The sequence below is a fragment of the Dromiciops gliroides genome, chromosome 3 (assembly GCF_019393635.1).
Source record: "Dromiciops gliroides isolate mDroGli1 chromosome 3, mDroGli1.pri, whole genome shotgun sequence".
NCBI classification, from domain to species: Eukaryota; Metazoa; Chordata; class Mammalia; order Microbiotheria; family Microbiotheriidae; genus Dromiciops; species Dromiciops gliroides.
In genome coordinates, this window is record NC_057863.1 from 528,414,990 (window position 1) to 528,436,019 (window position 21,030).

General features: G+C 36.9%; 1 protein-coding gene across 1 annotated transcript in view; it reads right to left on the reverse strand.

Annotated features, from left to right (window-relative positions):
• Positions 1-21,030, reverse strand: part of CWF19L2 (CWF19 like cell cycle control factor 2) — a 127,221-nt gene that overhangs the window by 51,861 nt on the left and 54,330 nt on the right. The window contains 3 exon segments of the mRNA XM_043993680.1: positions 8,751-8,877; positions 11,335-11,469; positions 15,515-15,628. Coding sequence (XP_043849615.1) covers positions 8,751-8,877; positions 11,335-11,469; positions 15,515-15,628 — 376 coding nt within the window.

Here is a 21,030-nt window from a genome sequence, read left to right on the forward strand (position 1 = left end):
CAATTAACTCTTTGGGTCTTAGTTTTCTCACCTTAAAAGTAAAGGAAGGGGCAGCTAGGTGGCACAGTGGATAAAGCACCAGCCCTGGATTCAGGAGAGCTTGAGTTCAAATCTGGCCTCTGACACTTGACACTTACTAGCTGTGTGACCCTGGGCAAGTCACTTAACCCTCACTGCCCCACAAAAAAAAAAAGTAAAGGAGAAGGAATATATTTAAAGTTACTTCTAGGCGCAGTGGATAGAGCACCGGCCCTGGAGTCAGGAGTACCTGAGTTCAAATCTGGCCTCAGACACTTAACACTCACTAGCTGTGTGACCCTGGGCAAGTCACTTAACCCCAATTGCCTCACTAAAAAAAAGAAAAAAAAAAGTTATTTCTATCTCTAAAATGTATTATTTCAGGAAAAAGAGCCATTTTTTAGTAATTTATCTACACTACCATTATTACTGGAAAACAAAAATGAAAAAAAGTAGACACCTCACATTCACTGAAATTAACATTTGTAACAATTGGAATGATGCCAACCCATGGGTACTGTCTATCAAAGCTACCAGCCAATCAACTTGAGGAGCCTCCCATTTCTAGGAGGAGGACACAAAGTAGGAAGCTTAGGCTGGTTGGAGGGGTTCTTCCTCTTTTGGTTCCTGACCTCACCATGGCGGGTCGGATGATGGGGTCTCTTAGAAATGGTTAGATTTTTACCTTTCTCTCTGATCCTAATACTATTTAAAAAAACATTAAGTCACTAAGGGATATAGAAAAATGGACAAAATATGGGCAATAAACTCAAGAAACTTAAAATTGAAAAGGAAAGACAATTTGCACATAAATAATTTATACAAAGCAGAAAATTACAAATATTTTAGTGGTATAAAAGGTACTATAGGAATTTAGCATAGAAATGATTTCAGCACTTAAATGAATTTTTATTTTAATTGATTCAACTGAAATCAAATTCAATTAATTCCTTACCCAGAATATTTCTTTTCTCTTTCCTTTCCTAGAGCCAACAAATCAAAAAACAAACCCACACCCAGTACTTTTCTGTCTTATTTACCTGATTCAATGAAACTTGAATATATTAGGATCCTGATGAGATACTTACTGCTTCTCCTCATATAAGAATGTGAGTATATCATCATCATTTAACCCTTTCCAGTTATTCAGTTGTATTTACCTTTCCTAGTTACTCTCTAATTACTGAGTTTGCATTTTAAATTTCTACTCATGGCCTTTTTTTCATATTTGAACTCAGGTCCTCCTGAATCCAGGGCCTTTGCTTTATCCACTGCGCCACCTAGCTGCCCCACTTCAACACACTTTTGATGCTAACTGCTCTTCATCCTTCTCAAGACCACTAATCCCTCAACTCCTCTGTTCTTTCCCAGGTCACAGCCACTGCACTGGCTTTACTCTCCTTCTTTCCCTATCTTGACCCCTTGGGGAAACAACTCTACACTGGACTCCTCTTTCAAGTACCTAGTCCCCTTATCTTACTGCTTATCTAGTTGTTCTAAGACTAAGCCTTACTCCCACCATCTGCTACCTCTGCTACTACTCACATGCTAATGAACAAAGATGAAGTCCTGTGTCCACTATAAATTTATATTGCATAATCTAAACTAGGTGCTCACTGCAGCAAGGTAATCTTTTTTAATTTTTTTTTTTTTTGGTGAAGCAATTGGGATTAAGTGACTTGCCCAAGGTCACACAGCTAGTAAGTGTTAAGTGTCTGAGGCCAAATTTGAACTCAGGTCCTCCTGAATCCAGCGCCAGTGCTCTATCCACTGCACCACCTAGCTGCCCCAGTAATCTTTTTTTAAAGCCTCCTAACTGAATCATTATCCCACTCACCACAGTGGCTTTTCCAAACTGTTTCACCTTCCTCAGGCTTCACCTTCTTAGCTGAGAACCTTAACTCATATTTCACCTTTTCAAAAAGAAAATTGGGGACATTTGCCAAGATCTCCTTTTTCTTTCCTCCTCATGTAACATCACTCAGATATCTTTTCCCATTATCTCTTCCTGCACCCCATTTCATGTGAAGAAGTGGCCTATCTTGCTAAAGCAGATCTCTATACATGCACAAGTGAACTCATTCCATCCCATCTTCAGATACCTCTTATCATTTCCCCACTCTCTCATGAATCTTCAATATTTTCTTGTCTACTGACTGCTTCCTGATGCCTATATACATCTCCAAGTCTTACCCATTCTCTAAGACCTTTCAAGCTGCCATCTTAACCAGAATTCCAGCTCTATGCTTTATTATAGCAGCAGCGCATGGGAAGAATTATAGATAGGAAAAGACATCTCTTCCCTTGATTTCTATGACTTGTCTCCAGGACAAGTCTAAATAGAAGAAAAATTACCTAGAAAGTTTTTCCTAAAAAAAAAGTCCTCCAGCTGGCACTATGTGGACTACATACAGCTCCAGAAAATTGCAGATCATCTTAAATGAAATCCATAAATTCTCAAATTATTTAACCTAACTATACAAGAAAAACCAAGTGGATGCAGAATTCCTAATGTTATCCAAATAAAATTGTTTAGCCAAAACAAGAATTCTCTCCAAGATATTAACAACTTCTATCTAAACTTTTTTTTTTGGCAGGGCTATGGGGGGTTAAGTGACTTACCCAGGGTCACACAGCTAGTAAGTGTCAAGTGTCTGAGGCAGGATTTGAACTCAGGTACTCCTGAATCCAGGGCTGGTGCTTTATCCACTGCGCCACGTAGCTGCCCCCCATCTAAACTTCTAATCACAATTATGTGTCCATGTCCTGTCTGTCTTATGTCTAGAATGCTACCTCACCTAGAATTCCAGATCACTTACAACAGTGAAATATATTTTGACAGTGAACAGTTGATTACTGAAGAATGATATTCTTCAGAGTGAGCTATCTTGGTACAGATCATGGACTAGTTGGAACAAAGGTCAAAATCAAATAAGAAAGATAAAGATAAGGTGATACTGCATGTGGTTAGAAAAGCACCAATCTGATCTGTTCAAACAAGCCTGTAAGATTAAAAAAAAAGTTCATGCAAGTCCTTCCAGGTTTCTCTGAACTCCACCTGCTCATCGTTTCTCACAGCACAATAATATTCCATTACATTCATAGACCACAACTTGTTCAGCCATTCCCCAACTGATGGGCAACCCCTCAATTTCCAATTCCTTGCCACCACAAAAAGAGCAGCTATAAATATTTTTGAACATGTGGGTCCTCTTCCCTTTTCTATGATGTCCTTGGGAAAAAGACCCCAAAGTGGTACTGCTGGGTCAAAGGGTATGCACAGCTTTAAAGCCCTTTGGGCAAAATTCCAAATTGCTCTCCAGAATGGTTGGATCAATTCATAGCTCCACCAACAATGCATTAGTGTTCCAATGTTTCCACAGCTTCTGCAAGATTTATTATTTTCCTTTTTTGTCTTATTAGACAATTGTCTTATTACCTCAGGGTTGTTTTAATTTGCATCTCTCTAATCAATAGTGATTTTGAGCATTTTTTCATATGGGAATAGAAAGCTGATAAAGCTAAAATTCTAGCTAAACTATCTAAAATATCTAATGAGTGGTCGCCAATAAATTATAAGCTTTAGCAAGAGTTAGACTTTTAAGCATTTATTAAGGAGAATAAGAATTTGGTAAAGAGAGAGAGAAAGGCCTAGATTCCTATCTATTAAAGGGAGAGCGCATTTCTAGCTCCCTTCTCCACCAGCGTCCTCAGGAAAGAGCCCCAGTCAGAGCACCAGGCTCCCCCCTTCTTCCTCCCACAAGCAAACGTCATTTCCTGACGCCAAAGAAAAGACTCCTGGTCTTGCCCTCAAAGACCTTCACTTCATGGCGGAGCTTTTCTATAGTAAGTCTCCAGTAGGTGGTGTCATTCCAATCATCACAGAGCTTTGATTTCTTCATCAGAAAAATGCCTGTTCATATCCTTTGACCATTTCTCAATTGGGGAATGACTTGGATTCTTATAAATTTGATTTAGTTCCCTATATATTTTAGAAATGAGGCCTTTATCAGAAGTACTGGACATAAAAATTGTTTCCCAATTTTCTCTCTCCCTTCTTATTTTGGATGCATTGCTTCTGTTTGTACAAAAACTTCTTAATTTAATGCAATCAAAATCATCCATTTTGCATTTCATAATATTCTCTATCTCTTGTTTGGTCATGAACTGTTCTCCTTTCCAAAGATCTGAAAGGTAGACTATTCCTAATTTAACTATGGTATCACCTCTTATGTCTAAATCATGTACTCATTTTGACCTTATTTTAGTATAAGGTGTAAGATGTTGGTCTATGCCTAATTTCTGCCATACTATCTTCCAGTTCCCAGCAGTTTTTGTCAAATACTGAGTTCCTATCCCAGAGGCTGGAGTCTTTGGGTTTATCAAATAGTACATGACTAATGTCATTTACTACTGTGTCTCCTGTGCCTAGCCTATTCCATTGATCCTCCACTCTATTTCTTAGCCAGTACCAGACAGTTTTGATGACTGCCGCTTTATAGTAAAGCTCCAGGTCTGGTACCGCTATCCCACCTTCCTGTGCATTTTTTTTTCATTATTTCCCTTGATATTCTTGACTTTTTGTTTTGCCAGATGAATTTTGTTATTATTTTTTCTAGCTCTATAAAATAATTTTTAGGTAGTCTGATTTGTATGGCACTGAATAAGTAAATTAATTTAGGTAGGATTGTCATTTTTACTATATTAGCTCTGCCTATCCATGAGCAATTGATATCTTTTCAATTATTTAGATCTGATTTGATTTGTGTGAAAAGTGTTTGGTAATTGTGTTCATAGAGTTCCCGGGTTTGTCTTGGCAAGTAGACTCCCAAGTATTTTATATTATCTACCGTTACTTTAAATGGAATTTCTCTATCTCTTGCTGCTGGACTTTGTTGGTCATGTATAGAAATGCTGATGATCTATATGGATTTATTTTATATCCTGCTACTTTGCTAAAGTTGTTAATTGTTTCAAGTAATTTTTGAGTTGATTCTCTAGGATTCTCTAAGTATTCTATCATATCATCTGCAAAGAGTGATAGTTTTGTTTCCTCCTTGCCTATTCTAATTCCTTTAATTCCTTTTTCTTCTCTGATTGCTAACGCTAACATTTCTAGTACAATATTAAATAATAGAGGTGATAATGGATATCCCTGTTTCACCCCTGATCTTATTGGGAAGGCCTCTAACTTATCTCCATTACATATAATGCTTGCTGATGGTTTTAGGTAGATACTGCTTATTATTTTACAGAAAGCTCCACCTATTCCGATATAACCTATATCGGATTGCCCGATGTCTCGGGGAGCGGGGGAGGGAGGGGAGGGAAGGAGAAAAATTTGAAATTGGAAATCTTATGCAAACAAATGCTGAAAGCTATCTCTACATGTAACTGGAAAATAAGAAAATACTTTTATTTTTAAAAAATTTTTAAAAAGGAATAAAAGTAAACACATTAACTTTAACATTTCTCATAGAAATTTAACTAATATAAAACAGTTCCTCTAATAAAGAAACCAAGACAACAGAAATCACTTCATCCAAAAAACACTTGATCTCACTACCAAAGTGGAGAGACATGAAAGTCAAAGGTAATACTAGTTCAGAGTACAAACTCATTTATTAAGCAAAACAGTACACAAAGAGATCTTTAAAAATTAAGAGTGGGGGCAGTTAGGTGGTGCAGTGGATAAAGCACTGGCCCTGGATTCAGGAGGACCTGAGTTCAAAGCCAGCCTCAGACACTTGACATTTACTAGCTGTGTGACCCTGGGCAAGTCACTTAACCCCCATTGCCCCGCAAAGAAAAAACAAAAACAAAAACAAAAAAAATTAAGAGTAATATATTTCCCAAAAAAGGGAAGAGAATAGAAGGGGAAATGACTACAGAAAGTCTGTCAGCCTAGTTTTTTTTTCTACCTCTAGCACTTAGCATAGAACTGAACTGAATGTGACTTAAATAAGCCCAATGCCCAGAGCATTTATAGCTAAACCCAGAAGATAGAAATATAACAGATTGTTAACAGTGTTTCTATAACAATCTATTCACATGAACAATGACAAGAGAACCATAACATTTGGAATCTAATTCCCAGGCATCTGGTGAGGAACTGAAAATACCACTTAAAATATGAGAAAATGAAAATATTACTTAAAAAGATAAAGCTGAAAAAAAGAGACAAGAACGAATGAACAAAGTGCACACCAATGAAACCCATGCAGGAAGCAATATAATTCTTAAAAAATTGAGAGATCAACATTAAATACCTTGAGGGGTAAAGATAAAACAAGTGGAAAATATCACAGACAGTATTATCACCTCCCAAAAGGCAATCAAGAGGACATTAAGAATTAATAACATCAAAAACTGACCCATGTGCCTATTTCCTAATCTCTATAAAAATATTATGAGGATAATTTACATAACTTTGTACAAAGTAACAACAATACTGTTTAATGAAGAATTGTGAATGACTTTACTATTATCAGAAATACAATGATCCAAGACAATCCTAAGGGATTAATGAAGCATACCAACAACCTTCATAGAAAGAACTGATACTGATTGAATTCAGACTGAAGCATGTTATTTTTCATTTTCATTTTTTTCTTTTATTCAAGTCTTCTTATATAAAATGACAAATACGGTAATGTTTTATATAATTGCACATGTATAACCTACAGCTGATTGCTTACTGCCTCAGGGAGGGTGGAAGTGAAAGGAGGGATAGAATTTGGAACTGAAAACTTTAAATAAAAATGTTTTTTATAATCCATCTACAGAGAAAGAACTGATCATATCTGAATACACATTGAAACATAATATTTTTAGTTCCTTTTTCTAAAGTTTGTTTTTATCTGTTTTCTTTCACAACCTGACTAATATGGAAATGTTTTGCATGACTACACATGTATAACTTCTACTGAATGGCTTAAGTTCTTAAAGGGGCATGGGGAGGGAGGAAGAGAATTTGGAACACAAACTTTTAAAAATCGATGTTAAAATTTGTTTTTACATGTAATTTAGGGAAAAATAAAAATCTAAATAAAAAAAGGTTTTTTAAAAAAGGTTCACGATTGTATTTAATGCAAATCACCTTAAATGCACATCAGAATACAATATTTTATCAAGTTTCTGATGCTTTAATTTTACTCTAATTTCTATTATGTTGGTTGTTCAGCTGGGATAGTATTTCATGTAAGCACTTACGATCTATTTTGTATTCAAGTTACTGGATTACATTCTGTATCCACTATGATGGCTGGAATCATGTTGTATTTATCTTTCTATTTGCCTAAGGACATAGTATAATGTTATATAGTTAATGACAGGTTTATGAAATTAAAATTAAAACTACACATAAAAATTATGCAAGGAACAAAATTGTTTTTAAATTTTTAATTCAGCAATGTACTTGTGAATGTCAAGTAATTAAAAATCAATTAGTTTTATAAAAATAATCAGTTTGGGGACAGTCACCAAGGTGATCTGTTCCCTGGCCATAATTCCTCTCCTAATAAATCTCTTTTTATTTTACAAGATTTGTGATGAACCTCCAATTCTTTGGGTGAGCTAGCCCCCCAAACCAGGTTGCAAGTCTCCCCCAAAACTTTTTGGTTCTGAAATCCGGGAAAGGAAAAGTCATCAGATAGGTTAAAAAGGGACTGCTCACTGGGATCTTGGATTCCCCAGCAGGGTGTACACTGTGCTTTTCTCCTCTGTCAGAAACCTCAGTCACTTTGGGTGGGCCCCCAAGGTCTGAGGAAGGAATAGCTAGGCTACTTCTGGATTCTCATCTCTTTTAGTCTAGAGACGTCCTGACTTAGAGAAATGTTCTTCAGGTTCTTGTCTGTACCCACTTGGACATAAGTGCAATAGTCTTTGGTGCGGTCTAGCCCAACCCACACAGAGAGCATTCTGTGTGACCTTCCCCCCCGCCCCCATCCCCGACTCTTTTACAGATCCTAATGTATCACTATATTAGAACCCTCTGAGCCCTCTCCCTCCTGAGAAAAGGCATAGATAGGGCAAAAGGGAGGTCTTGATAATTTCCTGTGGTAGAGCTGTAAAACTGCGGCCCCCTCCATTCCTTTGGTGGGGTACTGTGAGGAAATGGGGGTTGGGCTCCTCTCAATCTGGAAAAGGTCTGCCTCTCCAGCCCCTCCAGCAAATAAAACATGATTCAGGGAAATCCTAGGCTGGTCACAATTAGATCTGCTCCTGAGCTGTGTCCATGTTGGGGAGGAGTTGGTCCCTATATTGCCTCCCCCACTAGCTTAAGGAATATTGCATTCAGTAATTGGTGAAGAAGGGGAGGGACCAGTCACGTTAGCAGATAAAAAGGCCTGTGAGCCTCCATTTTGTTGTTCCCTCCAGAAGGGGTAATCCATTCTCACAAGAATGGCAACAAATGAGCCTTTGACACATCACCAATGCTGAGTTCCAGAAATTATTGGAGTGATATTTCTCACAGGTAATCAGGCAATTCTGAGCAATCTGGCCTTAGCATTTGAAAGGATTTCTAATGAAACTCCTTTGGGCCTTGAGGACCTCTAAGAGTCCCTAGATTCTTTGGCTAACATAGTAATGGACAACAGGATAGCCTTAGACTAATTTACTTGCCACTAAAGGTAGAGTAATATACTTCCTGTTGCATGTATATCATGGTAGACACTGACAGCCAATTGTTCTCCAGCTCTCCATCCTGGACTTCATGGTTGTTTTCATACCTAGAATTTTGATCACTGCATGCATCTTGATGTATGGGCCTTGTATTTGTAGTACTGTCATTTCTTTAGTTGTTTCTAAGATTAAAGCTTTCACTGAAGCCACAGCAATGTCTCTGTGACGCTTGGACTGTGCCCACCAAATTTTTCACTACCTCTCCTTAAAGACAGGGACATCTCTATGCCCCATTTTTCAGCCTTGAAGAAAGACCTTCACCCCTTTCTCCCCAGAAAGGAGAGAGAGGAATGTTATGGGAATGCAGTGGGACCCCAAGAAACCCAAAGATCCCAACCCTTCAAGGAATCCTTGAACTCTCCCAGGGGAGGAGCAGCTCTGCCTCCCATCATAGGAATGAGTGTTACTGAGTATGACCCTGGTACACTGATATGCAAGATATGGATGGGTGCTGCTGTTACCTTTCCCTCCCAGTTCCTTGTAATGCCCTTCCTTCCCTTTTGTCTGGTAAAAATACAAAAGACCAGTCTTGTCTTACTTCAGTGTGACAGTCACCAAGATGATCTGTTCCTCGGCCCTAATTCTTCTCAACAAAACTCTTTTTATTTTAGAAAAATAAAAAAAAATAAAAATAATCAGTTTAAAACATATGAAGATATATGTAAAACTGGTTACAAACAGCTTTTGATACAGAGAAGAATGAGCTAGAAATTGTGTGACCCACATATCCAAATCTTCAAGAAAAATTTGTTAGCAAAAACATGAGGGTTTTAAATTTTCTTTATGAAACTCTAATTTTTATCAGTGTTCTGATTTTAATGGAACTGAACTAATGAAAAAATAATTATACAGTATAAAGTTTCACTAAACTAAGCAAATATGAATGCAATTGTGATCAAAGCTAGCTGCTACACAAGCCAAACAATATTCAGAATATAAAATAACTACTTGTTATGAAAATGTTCTACTGCACAGTACCATGAACAGTGGTAGTTATTGATTACAATTAACAGATAATGTAATAGATTATGAAGTAATTCCTAAAAAAGATTTTTTACTGGTACTTGATGGATTCTAACAAGGTTTATGACAAGCCATTTGAATTTAGGTCCACTTAAAGTGATTATCCTTTTTATGGGAGGGGAAGCAAGCATTTACTAAGTGCCTAATATGTACCAAGCACTTTACCAATATCTAATTTGATCCTCATAACAATCCTAGGAGGTAGGTGTATTATTAACCTCACTTTACAGTTGAAGAAACTGAGGCAGACAGATTAAGTGATTTGCCCAGGATCACGCAGCTAGTAATTGTCTGAGGCTGGATTTGAATTCTATGTCCAGGACCCCATCCAATGCACCACCTAGCTGCCTAGAGAATTTAAAGAACATCTCTCACCTGGCTGCACTACTCTGGGATTTCTCCAACTTCTTTATCCTAGGAAATTCATTATTGGGAAAGCATCATCCTCTAAGTTCCCATCAGGTTTGGAACTCTACCTCATCACCGCCCTCTGTCCCTCTGACTGGAGGGTGGAGCCATGAACTCCAAAACTTCCATTTCAGGAGGGAGCACAACCCAGATATCTTCTGATCTCTCATCTGGCTATACTACTCTGGGACTTTTCTGGTTTTTTTCTACCATGTTGGTGCCTCCTCTCTCTTACCCTTCTAAAAGCTGCTTTTTTTTTTTTAATGTTGTCTTCTCCCATTGAGGACAAGGTCTATTTTTTTTTGGGGGGGGGGGGTATTTGTGCCTCCAATGCTTAGCACAGCACCTGTCACAAAGTATGCACTTAATAAACATTTATTAACTGACTGAACATTTTCTTTTACTAAGAAGTATTTCTAGATCCTCTAAGTTTTTTCTATCTTGTCTTTAAAGGAGATTTGTTTTACTGGACATCATTTCCAGTTTTCATCCCCCAAATACATAAAATTTTAAATTATCCTAATGTGTCAAATCTATGAACATAAATATCTCAAAATACTGACAGAACAAGTAACAATTTCTAAATTTAAATCCTTACAGGAACAAAAATAAATGTACTCCATTTCATTCTTTTACAACTGCCATTTTTCTCAAACATTGAATGTAGGTTTTATGGCTTTAATATTCACATATCATTAGGAGGCCTACATTAGGTAAAGACTTCAAAGAGAGAATATTTCTCTTGAAAAGACCAAAAAAAAATACAGTTCACTCTTCATAATAATCTGATAAAATTCTATTGTTTTTTCATATAACTAGAGTTCCCATCATCCTAAATTCCCTAATGCATGACCCAACCCACAATGTTTTCTCCCACCTCCTGTTTACCTGCCAAGAGCTAAAAAGTATAGATCAGTAGCTTAACTATTTGTGTTTTACTGATACGCATAAGGCAAACCAAAGTTATAACCAATATTTCTGATGAACTATATGAAGAATATATAGAGAATAACATTCATATACTTGCAAGTCCCAGGAAAATCAACCCCCAAAATGTGCTGGCTTATTAGGTAGCTATAGCTGTTTATGAGGGAATCAGCAAACAGTAAAACAGTCAACAAAGGGAAGAGTTTCCAAACTAAGTGATGGATAATCTACAAATTGTCTAGGAACCTGAAAAAAGGCCAAGAGCATGCTTACCAATGATGCCATCCTCATGAAAGATCTATTTTGTTCTTCTGCTGTTGTCATCTTTTCCTGTTTCACCAACTCCTTTATGGTTAAGTCCTCATCACGGAAGAATCTAATTCGCTCTTTATTTATGTGTGTTGTTATCTATGGTGAAATGAATAATAACCTTGTGAGAATATGAGAATTTCTTATATATCAAAACAATGAAATAAAAAACAAATCCAAACATGACTTAAAAGTTTAATTTAACATAAGATGATTATAAAATTTTCCTTCTATATCTAATGTGCTTTGTCCATAAAATCTATTGTATGCCCCAGGAGCAGTTTATGATCATTCTATTGGCCACTGACAACAGCAGTGAGAGGAACCAATGATAGCTAGCACTTATATATAGAACTTCAAGGTTTACAAAGTGCTTTACATATGTTGTCTCATTTGATCCTCACATCAATCTTGTGGGATAGGTTTTGTAATTATGAGCATTTTACAGATGAGGAAACTGAGGCTGAAAAAGTATAAGTGGCTTGCCTAGAGGCATACAGCTAGTAGGTATGTGAGGCAAGATTTGAAGTCAGGTGTTCTTGAACAAGAGTCTCAAAACATTATCCACTGTGCCACCAAAGTTCCCCAATACAACACAAGCAAGTTATTTAATTCTTCAATATTTTAAAAAATTTTCTCTATATTCAAAAATTCCTTGAGGTCACAGAATCACATCTTATTCATTATATTATGCCTTTCATTGCCTAGTACAGTCTTTTGTATTGGAAATATTTTAATTAAAACATATAATGTTCAAATTCAGGATGGCAGGTTTAGTATAGACAGTTTATAACATAAGTAGAGAAAGGAAAGGTGTTTACATAAAATAAAAACTGAAAACAACAACAATAATAACATTTATATAGCACTAACTACATGCTAGACACTGCAAAAGCATTTTACAATTATCTCATTTTGTACTCATAACCCTGGAAGGTAGTTGCTATTATTATTCCCATTTTACATTTGAGTAAATTGAGGCAATGACTAACCCGAAGTCACGCTGCTAACAGCTAGTAAGGATCTGAGGCTACATTTGAATTCAGGTCTGCCTGACTCCAGACCCAGGGCTTTATCCACTACCCACCTAACTGCCTACAATCTGTTAACTTCCTGAGTAGATTGCTCTGCAGTTCTTACTTTCTGTCCCCCAGCTGAGCCTGGGAATAATTAGTTTAATGATTGTTTCCTGTTGTTTTGTCCATTCCCAATGAGGACATGACATCAGGATAATGTCATAACTTGCATTGAAATGGATTTAAATATACATCAGGATGATTAGAGATGGGCATGGATGGTTTTTTTGTTTTGTTTTTAGTGAGGCAATTGGGGTTAAGTGACTTGCCCAGGGTCATACAGCTGGTAAGTGTTAAGTGTCTGAGGCCGGATTTGAACTCAGGTCCTTCTGGCTCCAGGGCTGGTGCTCTATCCACTGTGCCACCTAGCTGCCCTGGGCATGGATGTTTAAGGCAATTGGGATTAAATGACTTGCCCAGGGTCACACAGCTAGTGTCTGAAGTGAGATTTGAACTCAGGTCCTTTTGACTCCTGGGGTAGTGCTTTATTCACTGTGCCACCTAACTGCCTCACAGATTATAGTTCTAATACATAGCATAGAATGGGATATGTGAAAGAAATTTCAAATTATAAAGCACATGATTTGGGGAGAAATTCATTTGTTTAGCTTGCCTCTATTCAAACAGGCTATTTGGAGATTACTATTTTTGCAGAAGAAATGTTTAAATAAATTAACATTTGGAGTTAAGTTTCTTGAAGGCAAGACCCATTACTTATAATTCACTTTCATTACTCACAATACCTAGCATGTATGTGTCAGATAGCAGGCATTCAGCAAATATTTGTTAATAATCATATGGGGGCAGCTAGGTGGCACAGTGGATAGTGCGAGCCCTGGATTCAGGAGGACCTGAGTTCAAATATGGTCTCAGAAACTTAACACTTACTAGCTGTGTGATCCTGGGCAAGTCACTTAACCCCAATTGCCTTACCAAAAAATAAAAATAATCATATAACAATGATTTTAGAAAAGTTACAAGTAATTTTATCTTTTCTTTTACCATTGATTATGTTGTAAATAATATAGATCTAGAACCATTAGAAAATGAGTAATATACTTCTTTATTTTATTCAAATGTCACAGGAGATGAGGATAGCACTTATATGATAAGCTACCTCATCATTCAATTGAAACTGCTCTCTCCAAAATTAAAATGATCTCTTAATTGCCAACTGTTATTGTCCTTTCTCAATACTCATCTTTCTTGACCTCCATGTAGTCTCTGACACTGTCAATCACCCTTTTCTCCTTGATATTCTTTCTCTTCTCTCTAGGTTTGGAAGACAGTAGTCTCTCTTGTTCTGCCTTCCACCTACCTGTCTGACCACTCCTCAGACTCCTTGGCAGGATCCACATCCAGGTCATACCTGCTATAATGGGTGTCATCCAAAGCTCTGTCCTGGGCCTTCTTTTCTCCCACTATACTATTTTGCTTGGTCATCTTAACAACTCCCATGGAACCAACTGTGATCTCTATGCAGATAATTCTCAGATATATTTATCCACCTGTAACCTCTTTCCTGACCTCCAGTCTCATATCTCCCATTGCCTTATAGACATCTCAGAATAGATGTCCCAGAGACAAGTTAAATTCAATGTGACCAAAAGTTAATTCATTATTTTTCCTCCCAATCCTTACCCTTGTGTAATTTAAATTTCTAAATGTGGGTTCTAATCTGTCCCCCCAGTTTTGGGGGGGAAACTGACTAAAATCACTGATAAACAAGTTTAGGTTTTTTAAGGGTTTATTGAAAGACAGTAAAAGAAAGAGAAAGATTGAGAACAGATTTCTTATAGCCTGAAATCCTCGCCTTCCTAAACTCCCCTGTGAAGTTCCCTGCCACCATGCTGATGTCTCCCAGCCAAAGAGAGCAAGCTCCCTGCGCAGCCTCTGCTTCCTCCTTCCTGTCTCCTCCCAGCAATGGGAGGTTCTTCAAGCTGATTGGTTGACTGGGCCAGAAGGTAGTCAAAGTTCAAAATTGTTAGCTTCTGAGAACCATGCTTTCTTAAGTACTCTCAAGTACCAGCCAGATGTGCCTCCAATCTAATAAATGAGTCAACAGTAAATCACCTTATCTAATTCAATCAGTTTAAACCTCCAGGTGGGTCCCTGAGTATCGCTAAATCCATTATCTTAACACACCCTCTTCTGAATTTCCCTGTGTTTCTAGAGTGCACCACCTTCCTCCCACTCACCCAAGTTAGCAACCTATGTGTCATCCTCAACTTTTCACTTTCTCTCATTCCCAAATGCAGTTGTCATTTCCTATTGTTTCTACCTTCCCAAAATCTCATTGCTTCTCTCTTCTGACACTGCTACCACTCTGGCAGAAGCCCTCATCACATCATACCTAGATTATAACAATAACCAACTTGTCTTCCTGTCTATAAATATCATTAATTAAGACACTACATCATGTAGAGAATTCCATAAACTCTCCTACTTATAAATACTCAAGTAGTACCTGAAATCAGGTGACTGAAATAGACAAGTTATAAAATAAAGTTTTCTTTAATATATTTAATAACTCTGCAAAAATAACCATTAGTAATCTTAAGTAATTTAAACTGCTAGTTAAATCTTTGCAATTAATTTTTTAAATAAACATCTGAGAAAAGAAAATTTTTTAATTCCTTAAGTAGTTTTCCTTTTTGGTTTATCCTTAAATAATGCCTCTAGGAAGTCATCAAAAAAAGACAATGTGTACTACCTTTAAAAAAAAAAATCTCCAAATTAAACCAATTATTTCACTACTTTCTACCATAAGCATCTGAAAGTTTCCTTTCAAAAAAGAAAAAGAAAAAGTTCCAGAAAAGCAAATCTTTCACACTAAATTTGATGAAAAAATTATGCCATTAACAAACCAAGACTTTTGCCCTAATAAGCAACGGTATCATATTAAAATTACCATCTAGGGGCAGCTAGGTGGCGCAGTGGATAAAGCACTGGCCTTGAATTCAGGAGTACCTGAGTTCAAATCCGGCCTCAGACACCTGACACTTACTAGCTGAGTGACCCTGGGCAAGTCACTTAACCCTCATTGCCCCACAAAAAAAAAAAATTACCATCTGCTTTTTCCTTCTTGCTTCATTGGATCCTGATGCAGTCACAGGCCATGCCCTTCCAGAATGATCTGTTCTGACAAGGAGCACCTCTTGTTCTTCCTGAAAGCTTTCACCCTGTTATTAGGAGTAGAGATAAGTTAAAAATAGAGGAGTGGGAATCTTATTGTTCTTAAAGGCTTAAAAAAATAAATCTCATACGAACAAAACTGGCAAGAATGACAAAAGTTGGGAAGCCAATGTTAGAGTGGTTACAGGAAGATAAGCAAACTAATGAACTGTTGGTGGAGCTGTAAATTGATCCAGTTATTCTAGAAATAAATCTGACTTTAGCTAAGAAAGTAATTTAAAATGCCTACACCATCTGAGCAAGAGATTTCATAGCTAGGTGTATACATGGATAGAAAGGTCCAAAATTCAACCAAATATTTTTACCTGCACCTTTTATGATAGCAAAGAACTAGAAACTAGTATATGACTATAACAATAACTAGCATAATAACTAGCAAATAATTAGTGCATTATTACTCAGCCATTTCACTCATGTTCAACTCTTCTGGACCCCGCTTTTGAGGTTAGTTCGACATTTCCTTCTCTAGCTCATTTTACAGATGAGGAAACTGAGGAAAAAAAGTTAAGTTACTTGCCCAGGGTCACACAGCTAGTAAGTGTCTGAGGTCACATCTGAACAAGGTCTTCCTAACTTCAGCCCCAGCACTCTATGCACTGCTCCATTTAGCTTCCCAAAGCGGTTTAAGGTTTGCAAAGCACTTATGTTATCTCATCTGATTTTCACAATAACCACTGGAGATGTTGTTATTACCAGCTCCTTTTTTGTAAATGAGGAAGCTGAGAGATGTGAAGTCACTTGCCTATGGTCACGAAGCTAGTAATGGCAGGATTTAAACTCAGCTCTTGCTATTTCCAAGTTCATCACTCTGTACATTGCACCACCAAGACGTTCAACAACTGGAGAATGGCTAAACAAACTGTAACAGATGAATGTAAGCTGGGCAAGAAATGTCAAATATGAAGAATACAAGAGGCATAAAAAGACAATATGATGAAAGGTAAAATAAGCAGAATTGAGCAAACAACACATGCAATGATAAAAAAAATAGAACCCTTTGACCCAGCAATACCACTTTTAGGTCTTTTTCCCAAAGAAATCATGGAAAGAGGAAAGGGACCCACATGTACAAAAATATTTATAGCTGCTCTTTATGTGGTGGCAAGGAATTGGAAGTTGAGGGGATGCCCATCAACTGGGGAATGTCTGGACAAGTTGTGGTATATGAATACAATGGAATACTATTGTGCTGTAAGAAATGATGAGCAGGAGGAGTTCAGAGAAACCTGGAGCTGATGATGAGTGAGATGAGCAGAACCAGAAGAACATTGTACACAGTATCATCAACATTGAGTGTTGATCTACTGTGATGGACTATATTCTTCTCACCAATGCAATGGTACAGAAGAGTTCCAGGGAACTCACGATAGAAGAGGATCTCCAAATCCAAGGGAAAAAAAAAAAAAAAGAACTGTGGAGTATAGATGCTGAATGAACCATACTATTTCTTTTGTTTTTGGTGCTGTTGTTTTTTTTTCTATTTTGAGGTTTTTCATCATTGCTCTGATTTTTTCTCTTATAACAGGACTAATGCAGAAATAGGATTAATGTTATTATGTGTGTATATATATATATATGTGTGTGTATAGATATATATATATGTATATAGATATATACATATATAAACATAACATATCAGATTACCTGCTGTCTAGGGGAGGGGGGAGGGGTGTAAGGATTGGAATGACGCCACCTGCTGGAGACTTACTGTAGAAGAGTTCCACCCATGAAGTGAAGGTCTTTGAGGGCAAGACCAGGAGTCTTTTCTTTGGCGTCAGGACAGATTAGCTAGAATTTTAGCCCTTAACAGGGGGAGGGGAGGGAGGGAGAAAAATCTAAAATTGTAAAGCTTGTATAAACAAAAGTTGAGAGCTATCTTTACATGTAACGGAAAAAATAAAATACCTTATATGTAACCAAAAAAAAATAGAAGAGTATGTTTTACTTCCTTTTAAATTATACTCAACTTAAATCCTACTACAACACTAAAACAAAATACCAGAGCCTGTTGTATCACAATATGCCAAAGTGATTTTTAAGAAATAAAAGAATGAATTTGATAATAGGAATTGATATGCTTTATAGAAAATATTTTCCTTAAACTATAAAAAAATCTTTCCCCTAAAAAAATCTTTGAGATAATATCTCTCTCTCCAGAAGGTTTTTTAAATATCTTTTGCTACTGCTCAGAATAGTAGTTCTTATTCCTACCCAATCTTTTCAGAGGGAAGAGCCCCCTAAGAAAGCTCCAGAATGGTCAGAAAGCCCTAGAATAAAGATTGTGAGAGCAGAAGCTAGCAGGAATCATTATTCCATGAAGCAGCATCTCCTGCCCCAGAGGACCTGAGGTTCCTAACACTCTGTCCTAAGAAGTCACAGAGCATTCTGAAGATCCAGCAATCCAAAACTGAAAAGGTGGAAATCAACACAGAAAGCTTGGGACCCACAGTGAGAACATGCAGGGGTGACTATCCCCCCCAAGAGTGAGAAAGTGAGCTGAGCCTGCTGCAAATCAGGAATTAGAGCTGGAGAGAAAAATAAATCAAAGAAAGTACACACAAGATAAAAAAATTGTTGCAAACATAACTCCAAAAAAAATGTAGCAGGAGGTAAAACAAATATGCTCCAGTACCCGAAAGCAATACAGCTCAGCCCTGCTCCCCTCCACAAAACTCCTGCAAACAGAAAACATACCTCACAAAATCCTGAGAGAGAAATCCAGAAAAAAAAATGACAGTGAGTTCTCTGTCTAACCCAGCTCTATCTATGTACAGTGTCAGAAAGAAGTCTGTGAATGCTGAGGTCCAAGTGGGTCAAGGGAGAAGTTAACAAATTGGGATAAAAAGAGGCCCCAGACCCATTCCAGGGTATAACAACAATAAGTGCCAACTGGAAGCTTTGTCACTCACTCCTCAGTTTCCAGTATCCTTCAGATCCAGAGTAGTGATAGAAAGGAACCTGTGCCCAAGAGTGGCATTCTCAGGCAGGGAGGCCCTGGGTTGTATACTGGAAAAGGAACAGGTTCAGATGCCAAGAGCAGAGTGAGGTCTTAATTTAATCTAACCTGCAGAGAAAACACCAGGGCAGAAATCTCAGAATGAAGGGGAGCCTACTTAAAGAGTTTTACAGATGACTAATAAGGGCTGAGTCAGACAGCAGTCTAATCTTGCTCAAACCCAAATCCAGATCAGGAACTTGAAAAGCTCAGTGCAGGGGGTATGGGCAGAACAGCAATTAGTCTTTGCCCTAAATCAAATCACTCTCTGGGAGCAATGAAAGCTTGTAGGTCCTCAGTTTATCCCTGAATCCTAGAACAACATTCAACACCCTAAAAAACAAAAACAAAAACAAACAAACAGCAACAAAACCAATCCAGACATTCCCTGAAGAAGTGTGGTAGAGTCTACCACAGAAATCAAATCTGAAGTCAAGAACTATTCTGGAAAAATGAGCAAACTAAAGAAATATTCTACTATAAAGAGCTATTATGGTAGCAGGGACAATCAAGACACAAACCCAGAAGAAGAAAAGGACTCCAAAATATCTATAAGCAAAGCCTCAAAGAAAAACACAGTTTGGGTATAAATTCAAATGGAATTCCTAGGAGAGATGATGTAAGAGTATTTTTTTTATTTTTAAATGTTTTTAATGAATAAAATGATGGTATTGAGGAAAAAACTGAAAAAGAAATGAGAGCGATAAAAGAAATGGACAGGGAATTAACAGTTTAGCACAAAAAAGACAAAATCTTGCCCTAGCAAAACTCCCTCAAAATTAGAATTGACCAAATAAAAGTCAAAGACTTCATGAGATAACAAGAAATATTAAAATAAAATCAAAAGATGAAAAAATAAAATAGAAAGTATCTCATAAAAACTTAATAGAAATAAAAGGAGAAAAAGTTTAAGAATCACTGAAGTATTTGAATACCATAACCAAAACAAAAGGCTAGATAGCATATTTTAAGAAATCTTAAAGGGGGGTTGTCCAAGTCTCTCAGAACCCGAGGGCAAAGTAGAAACAGAAAGAAGTAGAATTGTAAAAACTATTAAATAAGAAACAGAAATTGAAACAACACTGTGGTTCCAATTCTCACCCAGTAAAGGAAAGACACAAAAAATGAGAATAGTCAAAGTTGGAGGGATTGTGGAAGTAAAGCAAACTAATACTCTGTTAGTAGGACTTCAAATGGTCCAGGCTGTTGAGAGTAATTGAGAACAATAATAAAAGAGTAACCAAAGATTCCACATTGGGTATATAGTGCAAGAAGGCCAAAAATATAAAGAAAGGTCCAAATGAATACCCAAAATGTTTATGGAAGTACTTTCTATAGTAGCATAGAACCAGAAACAAAAATATCCACTGATTAGGGAAAGACAAATTATGGCAAGTAAAAGTAATGAAATATTATTACCCAGTTAAGAAATGATGAACATAATGACTGTAGCAATGCATGATTCACAAGAAGACATATAAAAGTGAAAGAAGCAAGATCAGGAATACAAGGACCTGGAGGGAGAAAAGGTTGGGAGAAGAAAACAGCTTTCTTCAAGCATCTCCAGGACTGTCATGTAGAATATAGTAAAAGACAGTTTTAAGTGCCATTTGATAGAGAAAAAAAAAATAACTTATCTCATTCAAAAATACTTCTGTGACTATGTTTTGTCAAGAATGTTAGGCTTAGAATCAGAAAAACCTGGGCTCAAATCCCACATCTGACAACCACATAGCTGTGCAATCACTTATAAGTCCCTTTACCTCCCTGACCTTTGATTTTCTCATCTGCAAAATGGCAATAATGTTAGTAACCTGTAGTAAACCTAAATCTCATGGCTGTTACAAGGCTCAAACTAAAATAGGGGATTAAAAGCACTTTGAAAATTTAAGCATTCTATAAGTCAGTTCTTATTACTAAAAAAAAAAAAAATTGTGTCTTAACACCTACATATCACCAAAATAAATGCTGAATACTTCCTCAGCATAAAATGTAAATGTAATTACAATAATCAAGTTAATTTAAACAAAGACTTTGCATGTATATTATGAAGATGAATAATAAAATTATTTAATGTATATTTAGGAAAATGGGAAAAGAAAGCTGTCATTTTATGTTTTTTTACTTCAAATTTTAGTGGAAAGACCATTTTTTCATCATTAAGATTTTTTTTTTTTTTTTTTTTAGTGAGGCAACTGGGGTCAAGTGACTCGCCCAGGGTCACACAGCTAGTCAAGTGTTAAGTGTCTGAGGCCGGATTTGAACTCAGGTACTCCTGACTCCAGGGCCGGTGCTCTATCCACTGTGCCATCTAGCTGCCCCCCATCATTAAGATTTTTAAAGGCAATGGCTAGTATTTAAAGCATGAGCTGGTCATATTGGGTTTTTGTTTTG